The 12,740-nt window shown below is 26.0% G+C and overlaps 1 protein-coding gene across 1 annotated transcript; it reads left to right on the plus strand.

Moving 5' to 3' along the window:
* Positions 1–11,561: 11,561 nt before the first annotated feature.
* LOC129609808 (SCAN domain-containing protein 3-like) lies at positions 11,562–12,497 on the plus strand. Its single transcript, XM_055521929.1, has one exon. It carries the CDS (start codon positions 11,562–11,564, stop codon positions 12,495–12,497), a length of 936 nt encoding a protein of 311 aa, XP_055377904.1.
* Positions 12,498–12,740: the final 243 nt, after the last annotated feature.

Here is a 12,740-nt window from a genome sequence, read left to right on the forward strand (position 1 = left end):
TGACCATTGTCTATTTAAAACCAATAGACATACTTGTATTCACATTTAATAAAAATAACATTCATCATCAATTAATTTGATTTTAATCAAAAAATTATTTTATTAATTTTAATACATAAATTTGCAAATAAAAGCTATTGTAAATTGGTTGGATTATTATTCTATGCTGTAAAAACAATAACGTTCAAGACGACCTTTTGAGGTTGTTTTCAAAAATATTTTATTTATTATAAAATAGAAAAGGCAAGTAAATATTTGAAAAATCATAAGGAACCATAAAAACATATTGAAACAGAATGAAGAAAAATAAAGAATAAAAAATAAAATTAACGCCATAAGTCATAAGATCTAATTGATTGTGCGAGTGCAATTATTGTTAAACCATTTAACATTTTTTAATAGCAAAATGCAGTAATTTATTTCAAATGACTACTATTGGTTACTTTGTTTTGCAATATTTAAAATAGGGCAAAGAGTTGATTTTTTTTAATTGAATTTCAAATTAAAATTTATAAAAAAAGTTTTTTAGAAGTTAGAATTTTGAATGTGAATGTATTTTAAGAAAATTTACATTCTCTTAAAGCTCTTAAGTTGGATCCAAGTCAATTGTTTGAACAAAGCGAAAACAATTACACAAGAAGTACAACCAACTTAGTGAATGTAGAAAACATTTTTCTCTTTATATTGCGGCTCAAAAATTAAAGTTAGTTTGAATTCACGTTGCTTTAGATGGTCTCCTTTTCGGGTTTTGGTTCAATTTTTTCGGTAAAGTCCTTGATTTAAAATATCAATAGTCCTTTCGGTATAGTCCTGATGAATCTCATATATACGTAAATTCCTTGATTTAGAATATTTTTTAGGACTTTTTCAAAAATTTTTTGAAAAAAATGCTTATTAGTTTCACTCTGTCCGTCCGTCCGTCAGTCCGTCCGTCCGTGGACACTTTTTTTTGTTTACAAAACTTCTCCACACTTGAAGATAGAAAGCTGAAATTTAATACGTACATAAATCTTTACTAGAAACTTATTTCCATCGAACAAAATTTTTACTTATCTCCCCCCCTCTGGAAGTTATACCCCCACAAAACCCTAAAAATGGCCTTTTTCAAATATTTGTTGCAATGCAACTATAAGCATTTTTGAAATTTTGCAAACGCATAAAGGCAGCGGCTTGCTTCTTCTATCGCGGCATCCTATACTTGCTTTAACTTTAAAAAAACAAAATGGCCGTTAAAATTTACCGTTACATAAAATCCGTTTTTTTTCAAATTTTTAATGTTGTTTTTCTTCTAGACCCCAGATTGTGGGAGCCTGAAATTTTAGTAGCTTTTAGACACTAACAAATGGTTCATTTCGTTAGAAGAAAAGTTTTTTCCATCTCAACCCCCTCTCAAGTTATCGCCTCTTGAAATTTGTAAAATTAGAATTTTCGACACCTTATATTTCCGAAACCGCAAGCTTTTCCAAATTTCTATAAACGCAAAAAGCTGACGGTAAATTCCATGACATTAAAAAATATAATTATTTTTCTTAACTAACACAATTAAACTTTAAAATCGAGCATTATGTTAACCCCACTTTATATTAATTTTTGCTTTATTTGAAATACTGCATAAATCGTTCATCCGAAATGTATGCAATCCTAGATATAGTTTTGTATATGAATGAAAATAATTTTAATAGTGTGATAGGTATACATAGACTGTATTTAAAAGCAAAATTTTCACTTGTTGAAGGGAAAAGTGCTACAATACAAGCCATTGGTTTGACCCAACTTTATTTTTTACTTCTTTTACTCTTTAAGAAAAAATTCATTCACTCGCATTTCTTAATGATTGCTTTCATATTCACTGTGTACTGAGCTTTAACTGTATTCAATGAACATATTATATGAATGTCAAACTTCTCAAAATTGTACCTAAATTTCTCTTTAACTGTTTGCTTAGCATTTTGAAATACTTTTTCATATATTTTAGTTTTTGTTAGTTTTAGGCTTAAACTCGAACATTCCTGTAGGTCTAAATTTTTTTTTGACATTTAAAGAGTTCGTAATATACAGAAATTTCACTGAATGTATAACTATAGAATACCTACACATATACTAGATTTTTAATGTTTATAATGAAAATAATCAAATCTAATTGCAAATGTAGTGAAATTTAAATTTTTTGTATTTTGAACACGATTATGTATATAAGTACCACAAACACATAGTAAATTCTGTAAACTTCGTAAAACAAGTATTTCCGAAATAAGTACAATAAATATAAGTATAATAAGTATAATTTAAGTATAATAAGCATAACAGTACTCTTCGAAACAAATTATTTAGATAATAGAACAAAAAGTATTATTTCATTTCTGTATAATAAGCACCTATAGGAGGCAGGACTTTTTTTTCACGGTTTCACACATAATCGTAATCAATAATTAAATTTAAACTGAATTTCTCACAAAAATGGAATCGAATTCACTTTCGAACTCATCCGAAAGGCCATGAATAAAACTTCTTATTTAATATCTACAATTAAATATTTTATAATAAATGTAAAGGAAAAGTGCTCAATAAAATGATTAATTTTATTCATTTATACAGTTAATAGGAATCATTTTTTTTTTATAAGTACCCAGATAGAGACGAGAAAATTAATAAGACAAGAATAATATTCATTACATTTTTCATGCTTGTTACTTTAAATAGAAATTCATATACTTATAAAAATCTTTTATAAAATTATTTTTACTAAATATTTTATCTTCTAAATAAAATCGCAATATACAGAGGGTCCAGGTCAAGAAATCTCTTTTCAATGCAATGTACAACAACAACAATATGGTTGATATAAGAAGACAAGATGTTAAATAAGAAGAAACGTCACTCTTTTTCTTTGCTGTTTTCTTTCTTCTTCTTAAATATAGAAAAATTAATTTTATTCTTACAAAAAAAAAAATTACAAAAAGCTTAAAAATAATTTTCTTTTCTTCTATTATAAAAAAAAATATTTTGTTTTTCTTGTGTTTTTTCTAAATCATTGCTTAAAAATTTTTAATCTGTCTTACCTTGACCATAATAATTCGTGTCAAAAGTTTTTGTTTTGCAAAAAAAAACATAAACAAAAGGTTGTTGCAGCAGAAGTAGCAGCGCAGCAGCAGCTGTCTTGTAAGTTTAATAGTCGTATGGTGTGTACTTGTACAAGTATATTGAGAATAAGTACTTTTTGTATATAATATGAAAACATGACTTAACAATAACAATAACAATAATAATAAAAGTAATTGTTATTATTAACTGTTTAGTTAGATATTAGATAATATAGTTAATATGTTTATACAATGTGTATATAAACACAAACATATAGTTAAAAATCTTTATTATATAAATATAAAATTTAAATAAAATATTTTAATTGTTTTTAATGGCCTAAGAATGGATGAGAATTTTTTAAAGATGAATTTTTTTCTGCTTTTTAATTTTTAAAGTATTAGAGATAAGAAATCTTTAAATTTTTTTTTTTTACTACAATATTATTATAAATAACAAATTAATTTAAGAGAACATGACATTTGAAATTATTTACTCATTTATAGATAAAAAAAATTTTTTTGTATTTTACCGAAATATTTGTATAGGTTTGCTTGATTTTGATTTTCAGGAAAATATGAAGGGCGCAATCATGAGAAAATGTTTAAAATTAAAAGTTCAATAAACAGTATAAAAGTTTAACGCATATTTTAGTATTTTTAGTGACTTTGATTGTAATGGGTAATATAGGTATGTAAGTTAAAGAAGCTAAGCAGAAAGTTCAAGTTTAAAAGTGATATTGAAAACAAACAAAATTTATTGAATGAAATTTAGATATTTTGTTGACCAAGTACAATATGCAAATAGTAGTATTCTTATAGGTATATGAACTTATTTTGCTATTAAAATTTTTCTAATGCCATAGAGGTGTTTACCTTATATAGACGAAATTCAATTGCGATTGCATACGGCTTTGAAATGATAAAATAAAAATTACGCTGAATTATAATTGAATTTAATTGAATTTTTGAGGGAATAAATTAAAAATTTAATTTTCTGTTATTGCATTTAGTACAATTATTGGCAAAAATTGTAAGTCGAATATTGCCTGTTACAACATAGAGACATAACATTGAAATTTATTTAAGATAGATTATAAGACTATCACTTATTAATATTATTAAAATTTTGAAAAATGTCCTATAATACTGAAGTGTGTCATTGCTATGTTACATCTGAGATCACATTACTTACATCATAATACTGTGTACAAATAACAACTCTGTTTATATAAAATAATCTTTGACTGTTCGAACTGTTATAATCAGTTATGACAGTATGATAATTGTTGTGTCAAATCATAGAATTTCCATTTTGTAGGTTATAAACTCTAAGCTTTTCTTCTATACTAGGTTTTTGAATAGTATAACATTTTTATACAGAAATCACGAGTAATGTCGAATTGCTGTAACAAAACTCTAAAATAGAAAAATTATGCTTATTTCATATCTCTAAATTCCTACAATTTGAAATGTCGCAATAATTGATAATATTGGCTTATTGTTAAAATTGACAACACGTTTTCAATATTGAATGACAATTGAAAAATTGTTGATGACATATTTTGTAGCGGTGACAATACTTGAATCATACTCAAAATACTTGTTTTTATTGCTTTGTCATAATGTTATGTCAATTTTTTGTTTTTAATTATATAATGTTTTCCATTAGAATTGTCACCACTTTTTAAATAACATTTTAAAATAGGTGCTCATGTCAACTTTATTTATGCTTGTTAAATATGTATGATTATTTATATATGTAGGTAAGTTCATAATAAGCTAATTAATTATAGTTAATTATGTCATTATTAAATTTAAGATTGTTGTAAAATATTTTGTTATATAATCGGTTATTTTTTTATGGCATATATTAATCATTATTGTTAAAAATAAAACTTAGTTAAATAATTGAATTTTTCTAACACTTTTAAAGCAAGAACAATAATATTACAAAGGCAAATTGCATATTTTGTAGCTGATGGCAGATTCGTTTTTTATTTTTAAATAAAATGGTGTTACATTTTGTTTTTTTATCACTATTCTTTTTTAAGATAAATACCTATTGTTTTGCATGGCGTTTTACTTGGTTCTTTTGTTTATAAAAGCATAACTGTATTTATGACATAAATGACAATATGTGAATTAATTTGAATAAATTAGAAATGAAACAAATTATGATAATACTAAGAAAAGAATTTTTTAAATTTATTTGCTATGACAACCTCATTTTGTAAATGGCGTTTTTTTGTATTTTATGTTGTAACATTTGGGACATTATTGACACCAAATTTTTTTTCTATTAATAGGCGGATGTCAAAATATTTGCAGTGATCATAGAATTTTTATTTCATAATTCTTAATTTAAAGTTGACCAACTTAATTCAATTTTTTTTGTTAATATATAAAAGAAAAAGTTTGAGGGATTTGCAAAATTCGATAGGTTCCAAAACGTTGAAAATTCAGATTCTTGTTAATCTGAAAAAATATAAGCTTATCCCTAACTTTCATTTTGAGTTTACAGACCGAATAAAATGATCAAGTGAAAATTATTTTAATTTCAACATTGTAAAGAATTTAAACTAAATATTGTTTCAGTTGAACTTCGCGCATAACTTTTTAGGAGAGCATACAAAAAGCACAAGACCAAACAGCTTGATAACAACAACTTGTAAACAACTAGTTGTAAACGAACAAATTCTTTGCCTAAATTTGGCAACGAAAATTTATCGTCCTGGGTACTGCCAGCTTTTTTTGTAAAGGAATTTAGACACGTTTGACGTTCTTTAAACCCATTTTAAAACTAAACATTTGTTGCATAAAAAATAATATGATCAACCTACACTCTTTCGGTATGAACACGCACTCGTAAAATAACAATGTCATAAACAGTCAATTTTATTCTGTAATTTTTTAATCAAAACTTAAGTGTTATATAATATGTATAACAAAACATGAAATAGCAATAATACGTTTAAGTAAATTACAGTAACCAACTATATGCATTTGTGTTATATGTTCTGTAATGCATGCAAAATAAAATAGCCATAAGATAATTCATCAAAAACAAGAGGGCGCAAAAGTTGACAGGTCATGCATTAAAAACTTGTGTTTTGATTTTTTCAAGTTTAAGTTCATTTATATTTGTTTTTGTATGATGGTCAAAATTTTTTAACCTTTTTAGGTTAAAAATTTATTCAAAAGATAAGTAAGAAAAAATAATTTATAAGTTTTGATGCTAAGCCAAGTTTTTTAACATTTCATATTTTTGTTTAGCATATTAAATATACGAGTATAAAGATTGTTTAGGAAGTATCAATAATTCACTGAGGTTAGGGTTGAAAGTTTATTGTATGCAAGGGAAAATAGAAAGATAACTGACATACAAAGTTAAAGCTCAGTTCACAAGTTCTCAGTTCTATGCTAAAATTAGAGAAAGTTTTATAAAAATTTAAAATATGGTTCAAAATTTTCAGTCTTCAAAGTCATTTGATTCCGAAAAACTTGAAGAGATTGTGAAAAATCTAAATATTCTTAAAAAGGGCCTGGGCAGGGGTTTCCAATACATATCTAAAAATTTGTCTCTCTAACACAGTCGTTATTGTAAATCGTTTAGGAATTTTTCATGAATGTTTACAATGCCAAATATTGTTCAAGAATTTTGTTTGATTCGATTAAATTATTGATGAAACTTTATGTGTATAAACGCAAGGTAGCTTTGTCTTATAGAAAAGCCAAATTGTCATTTACCAAACAAAATCTATCAAAAATGTTTCATGCCTAAAGCTCTGTCTAGATTTTCGGTTTTCTTAAACAGACGGACATGTTAACATTCAAACAATATTTAAAATTAAATGAACTAATTATTTTTAGAAAATCTATTGAAAATAAGTAAGAATCTATAATAAAAACTAATTCAGAAAAGTTTCTTAATCTGAATGTAAAGGACAAATGACAAATTAAGACATTTTGTATATTTTGTTTTTACAAAACGATTGAAATGACCTCTGGTGTAGAACATTTAATGTTTGTTATTGTTAATAAAGATGTTGAGAAAATTTGTTTGTTGTTACTTTTGCTATATTTAGAGAATTACGGAAGTCAAAAAAAAAATTCCCAATGGAAATGAAAAACTTTTATTTTACATTATTGTTAAATTGGTAAAAAATCAAAAAATTATACGATCTAATCAATGATTAAATATTAAATTAAACTGAAATAATTTTAAAATTTTAACTAATAATAGCAATTAAGTAGCTTATTATCTTGTTGTATATATATAGGTAGTAAGAGTATTTTGTAAGATGAGGAAGAAAACCGGAAGTATTTCTGAAAGATCTTTCGGAATATTTTGTAATATTATTGTATATTTGCGTTTATAATATTTTTAATAATAGTTAAGATTTAAAAATTTTCTCATTAATTATAAAATTGTTTAATTATGTATAGAATTTTTCTTATTCCGCTGAAATAATGCCATTATAATTCTAATTAAGTTTTCAATATAGTAATTGCAATTCAAATTTAAATTAGATTCGGATAAGGCATTTTAAAAAAATTGTGTAGATTTAATGAAAATAAAAGTATTATAGAATTGCCATGCAAAATACAAGAAACTATTGTTTGTTTAAAAATTTTGTGTTTCACGATTTGTAAATTTTAATTATTGTAAAATTATTTAAAAAGAAAATTAATTTGTTTTCTAAAGTAGATTTATAAAAGTTTTCATAATGCCCGTACCAACAAATGTTCGAACTCCTTTTGAAGTGCTAAGAAGAAAACAATTATGAATATTTCAGGTGAATCCTTAAAGAGTATATACATATAAAACTATACTACTATTTTTTACAACGTTTCGCAGCTTTGGCACTATCTCGACGAGTGTCCGAGATTGGTGGAGCCTGATTGGTCACGTGAAATAGAGCTATAATGGAAGGCTGAACAAGGTATCACCAATTCACATATTCCTCAAACGAATATGGCTTTTAGATTTGTATAGGCCGCTTGTAACTGTACGCTCTATAACGATCTGGTGGTTAAGTGGTGGTGGAAGCAAAACGGCCAATTTGTGCTAATTGGGGAGATATAGACATATTTACCTTCTTTCTTAGCTCCGAATTTTGAATGATTTTAGCCATATCTGCCCATCCGTCCATTTCGGCCATAATTAAAAAACGTATTGAGCTAGACTACCGAAATTTTCGTGAAATACAGACATTTGGAAAGAAAGCGAAAAACACCTAAAAATATTATTTGGCGAGTGGGTAAACTTTATCTTATTGGTATAACGGAACTTGTCATATTCTAGATGTTGCCGATATTTGTGTAAAAAAAATGTGAGCAGTATCCATGATTAGAATTCTTTAAAAAGTGCATAGCACAAACTTGCTTTTAGCTAAAAAATCTCCGTTTAGTAAAAAACTGAAGCGTGACAGAAGAGTGAATGACGTCTGTGTATATGTGTTTTTCTTTGTAAAATTTGAAAGAAATGAAAGTATACAGAATTCAATTTTTCTCGCGTTCTTGTTCTAAGAGGCAGATGGAGTTTTTACCTAATAATTTTAAATCAATTTTTCATGATCTACTTACCAATTTATTAGTAGGCGCACATAATCAATTTATTAGTAGTCTATTATTATTAATTTAGCACCAAAAGCATTTAAACTTACACACCGGTAATAAAAGTTGAAATTACTTTTAATTTTGCAATTTAATAACAAAATATCAAAATTAATTATAAACGCTGATTTCAAAGAAAAAACAAAAATTTGCCAATATTATTCAAACCTAATAAGCTGGCCATATCAATAATTACAAATATTTTGTTTCTACTAATTGATTAATTAAATATACCTTCAGTATTAAATCAAACTGTTAAGCCAATATAGTGTGTGTTGGGTAAAAACAAAAAAAATTTTGTTTTTGTCATATTATTGCACATGATCACCAACATCACCACTACCACCACCTACGTGACTGATTGTTTTTTTTACATTTTTAAAATAATCATAATATTTGTAGTAAAAAACGAAAATCTCAATAAATAAATCTATTTAATTTTCAAATATATTATACTATAGGTACTATGTGGTCCATGCCGCTTAAAAAAAAAACTCAATTACATTATGTATCATCAGTATTGCAGCACGTATAAGCAGGCACCCTAAGACGAAACCGCAAAAATCAAAAAATTAGCAAAAAAAAATCACAAAATTTATAAAACACTTTATCGATAGTTTATTAAAATGAATATCAGTAATTTTTGATTACAAAACACAATAATAATCAGTTTAACCGCATTACAAAAACCATATATGTAAAAAACTGAAATAGTGTAAGCTGAAGTGATTTTACAGCCTCAAAAGAAAAAAAAACCAAAATAATAATTTGCCCCATATCATAAGTGTTATGATATGATGCATAATTAGCACCAAATATTCATTTATTTATTTTTTACGAAATTCTTTTACCTTTATATTTGAAATTATCAAACAATATGTAATTATATTTCACCCGCAACATTTTATTATTCAAATACCATACGAAAGATATGTGTTTCTGTGAAATGGTTGTGTTTTAAATGATTTCTTTCTTAATTACAAACATTATAAATGTGTATCACTCTCAAAAGTATATTTAATTATCTTCACCATTACCATCTTCATTATAAAAGTATAAGATGATGTCAGACATTTTTTCGAATTTTTAAAATGGTAACATTCAATTGGCCTAAACGTTAAGTTTACAAGTGCCTATACAATATAATTTATGACATAGAGTAATCTTATAGTTTTAAAGTGAGTTCAACTAAGTTTTGAATAATAATAACTGGGAAGGTAGCGAAAAAGTAGACAGAATTTTCGTGACTATCGAATTTTTATCGATATCTATAAACTTATAAAATTTAAAACTTGTCGGAATTGCAATACTGAAAAATAATTGCTCCTAAAAACCGGCTTAAGATAATAGAATATGGAATATATTATGAAAGAAGGAATAGTTCCTAATTTTTCTGCTTTAGGCAGAAATAATAAATTGCCTTTGGTTCCGACACAGTATTGTTTCATAAAAATTTGAATTTTCATGACTTTGAAGCTGCAACTTAAAGAGAATACGAAAGAATTGAAAAATTAAGAATTTCATTTTTCAATCTTGAATGTTATAGAAATTTTGTAATGTTTTTTGTAATGTCTGTTAAATCAGTCTGCCAAAACGGATAATGAAGTAAAACTGATAAGCATATTTTCCCCCGAAAGTCTTTGGAAACAGTTAAAATATTAAACTGAGATTTATTAAAAAAAATACATAGTCCATTTATTTTCGAAATTTTAACTTTTGAATTTAATGCTTTCATTACGTCTTGCAAATTATAACATATAAACTCTAAATTTCTATGCAATATATTAATATTCGAAACTCTTAACTACTTAATAATCTAACATATTCTAACATAAAAGCGCTGTTTCAACGATTTACTTTGAACAAATAATGACAATTTATTCCTCTTTCAAGAAGGATAATGTGTCAAAATTTTATCTGAAAAATTTTCAATTGAGTATATTTTGACACCCGCTTGTTATAATAAAAGCTGAATAATCAAAGTTATAATAAAAGCTGAAGAAAATCGTTTTTTGGGCACAAGAATGTTACACACATATTTGTCGTGCATAATTGTAGTGTAATACCCTCCTGATTTATATTAATATTATTTAAAAGGTAAAGCCTTTATATGAAATACGATTCGGTGAAAATAATTTCGAAAAAATGTAAATAATCCAAAATTTATATGATTTAAAAAAAATTTGAAACTTATCATATCATATTGCAAGATATTTTACCAGTATAAATTGTATTAGAAATGCTCATAATAAAAATTAAAATTGAAAGGCACTCGCTTTGATCCATTAATGATTACTTAATTTTTTTTTTGCTTTCGAAAATAATGATCGTGAATTTATATTTAAATTTTTTTTCTTGTGGTTTCTTAAAATTTATTTTTGCATGTGAGTATACAATAATTCTGTAATGAAAATTTAGTAATGAAATCGTGTTATGTAACGTTATGTATGTGGAAAATTTATGTTTAGTAAACATTGTCTATATACACATAATAATAAGATGTACATACACACTTTTTCGTACATACACTATTATTAAAATATTATTGAATGATAATGAGAATTTAATGAGCTTCTCACATAGACTTATCACTTTAAATATCGGAGAATGAATTTCAACTAAGTATAGTAAAATAGAACATATTGATGCTAAGGCATGTAATCAATAAACAGTAAGAATGAAAGAAGCGCCATATACAAATTATATGACAACTAAAAATAATGGTATAAAAAACTAGAACAGTGATTCCCAAAGTGGTCTATATAGACCCCCAGGGGTCTACGAAGACCTGCTGGGGGTCTACGAAGGTGAAAAAAAAATTTGGGGGTCTATCAAATGAAAATGGGGGTCTACGAAATGAAAATGAGGGTCTATACAATAAAAAATTCCCTTTTTGAAAGACAATATGCTCAATTTGTGATCGATGCCGTTAACAGTATTCGAAATAATGCGTTAAATACGCGATTATTTGCGCAGTTGTGTGAAGAAAACGATGAAAATTTTACCCAACTCCTTTTTCACACAAATGTACGCTGGCTTTCAAGAGGATTATGTCTCTCCAGATTTTTTGCACTTTTTGAAACTGTTTTGGAGTTTCTCGAAAGTCATGATGAAAATTTGAAAGAAAACTTAGTAAATAGAAAAACAGATATAGCTTATCTAACTGATTTATTTGCTAAATTTAATGGGGTGAACTTGCAATTGCAAGGTGATAATTTAAACTTAATAAAAACCAAATCTATAATCTCTGCATTTCTTGCCAGAATTAAGATAATGAAGCAAAACATCGGACGTTATGAATTTTCCCAGTTTCCTAATTTGTCACCGGAAATATGCCAAGAAGACGATGTTTTAATTTATGTTCAACATTTGGATTCGCTATATTCAGATTTTGAGACTAGATTTGAAGATATTTTAACGCTTGTAATACCCCAATGGATAATTGATCCATTTGGTGAGATTGAGGAAATGGATGTTACCTTACAGGAGGAATTAATTGGAGTTAGTACTAACGAAGAGCTAAAGGTACAGTTTAGAAGGGGATACCAACAATTTTGGCTTCAAAAGGACATACCTGCTACTTATCCTAATTTATGGATTGTTGTAAGAAAGTTTTTAATTGCTTTCCCATCTTCATATCTTGTAGAAAGGGGGTTTAGCGCAGTTATGAATCTCATAACCAAAAAAAGAAACAAACTAGATATTATTAACCGAGGAGATTTGAGGTTAAACCTCACTAAATTAAAGCCAAACATTGATAGTTTATTATCAAATCATCAAATTCATCCCTCTCATTAAATTATTTTTATTTTTTCTAAAAATGTGATGTATTTTAAAAATAATATGTGATAATATTGACCGAAAAAGTTTAATGATATGTATAATATTGAATTAATTTTTTTTTTAGTTTTGCTCATGTAAGAAGTACTTTATTTTTATACAAGTTTAATTTATATTTTGTTGGTTTCGTTCATGTAAGAATTACTTTACTTTTATTTAAATTTGATAATTAAATTATTTAAATTTAATAACCAAATTGAT

The sequence above is a fragment of the Condylostylus longicornis genome, unplaced genomic scaffold (assembly GCF_029603195.1).
Source record: "Condylostylus longicornis isolate FDR11 unplaced genomic scaffold, ASM2960319v2 ptg000040l, whole genome shotgun sequence".
NCBI lineage: Eukaryota > Metazoa > Arthropoda > Insecta > Diptera > Dolichopodidae > Condylostylus > Condylostylus longicornis.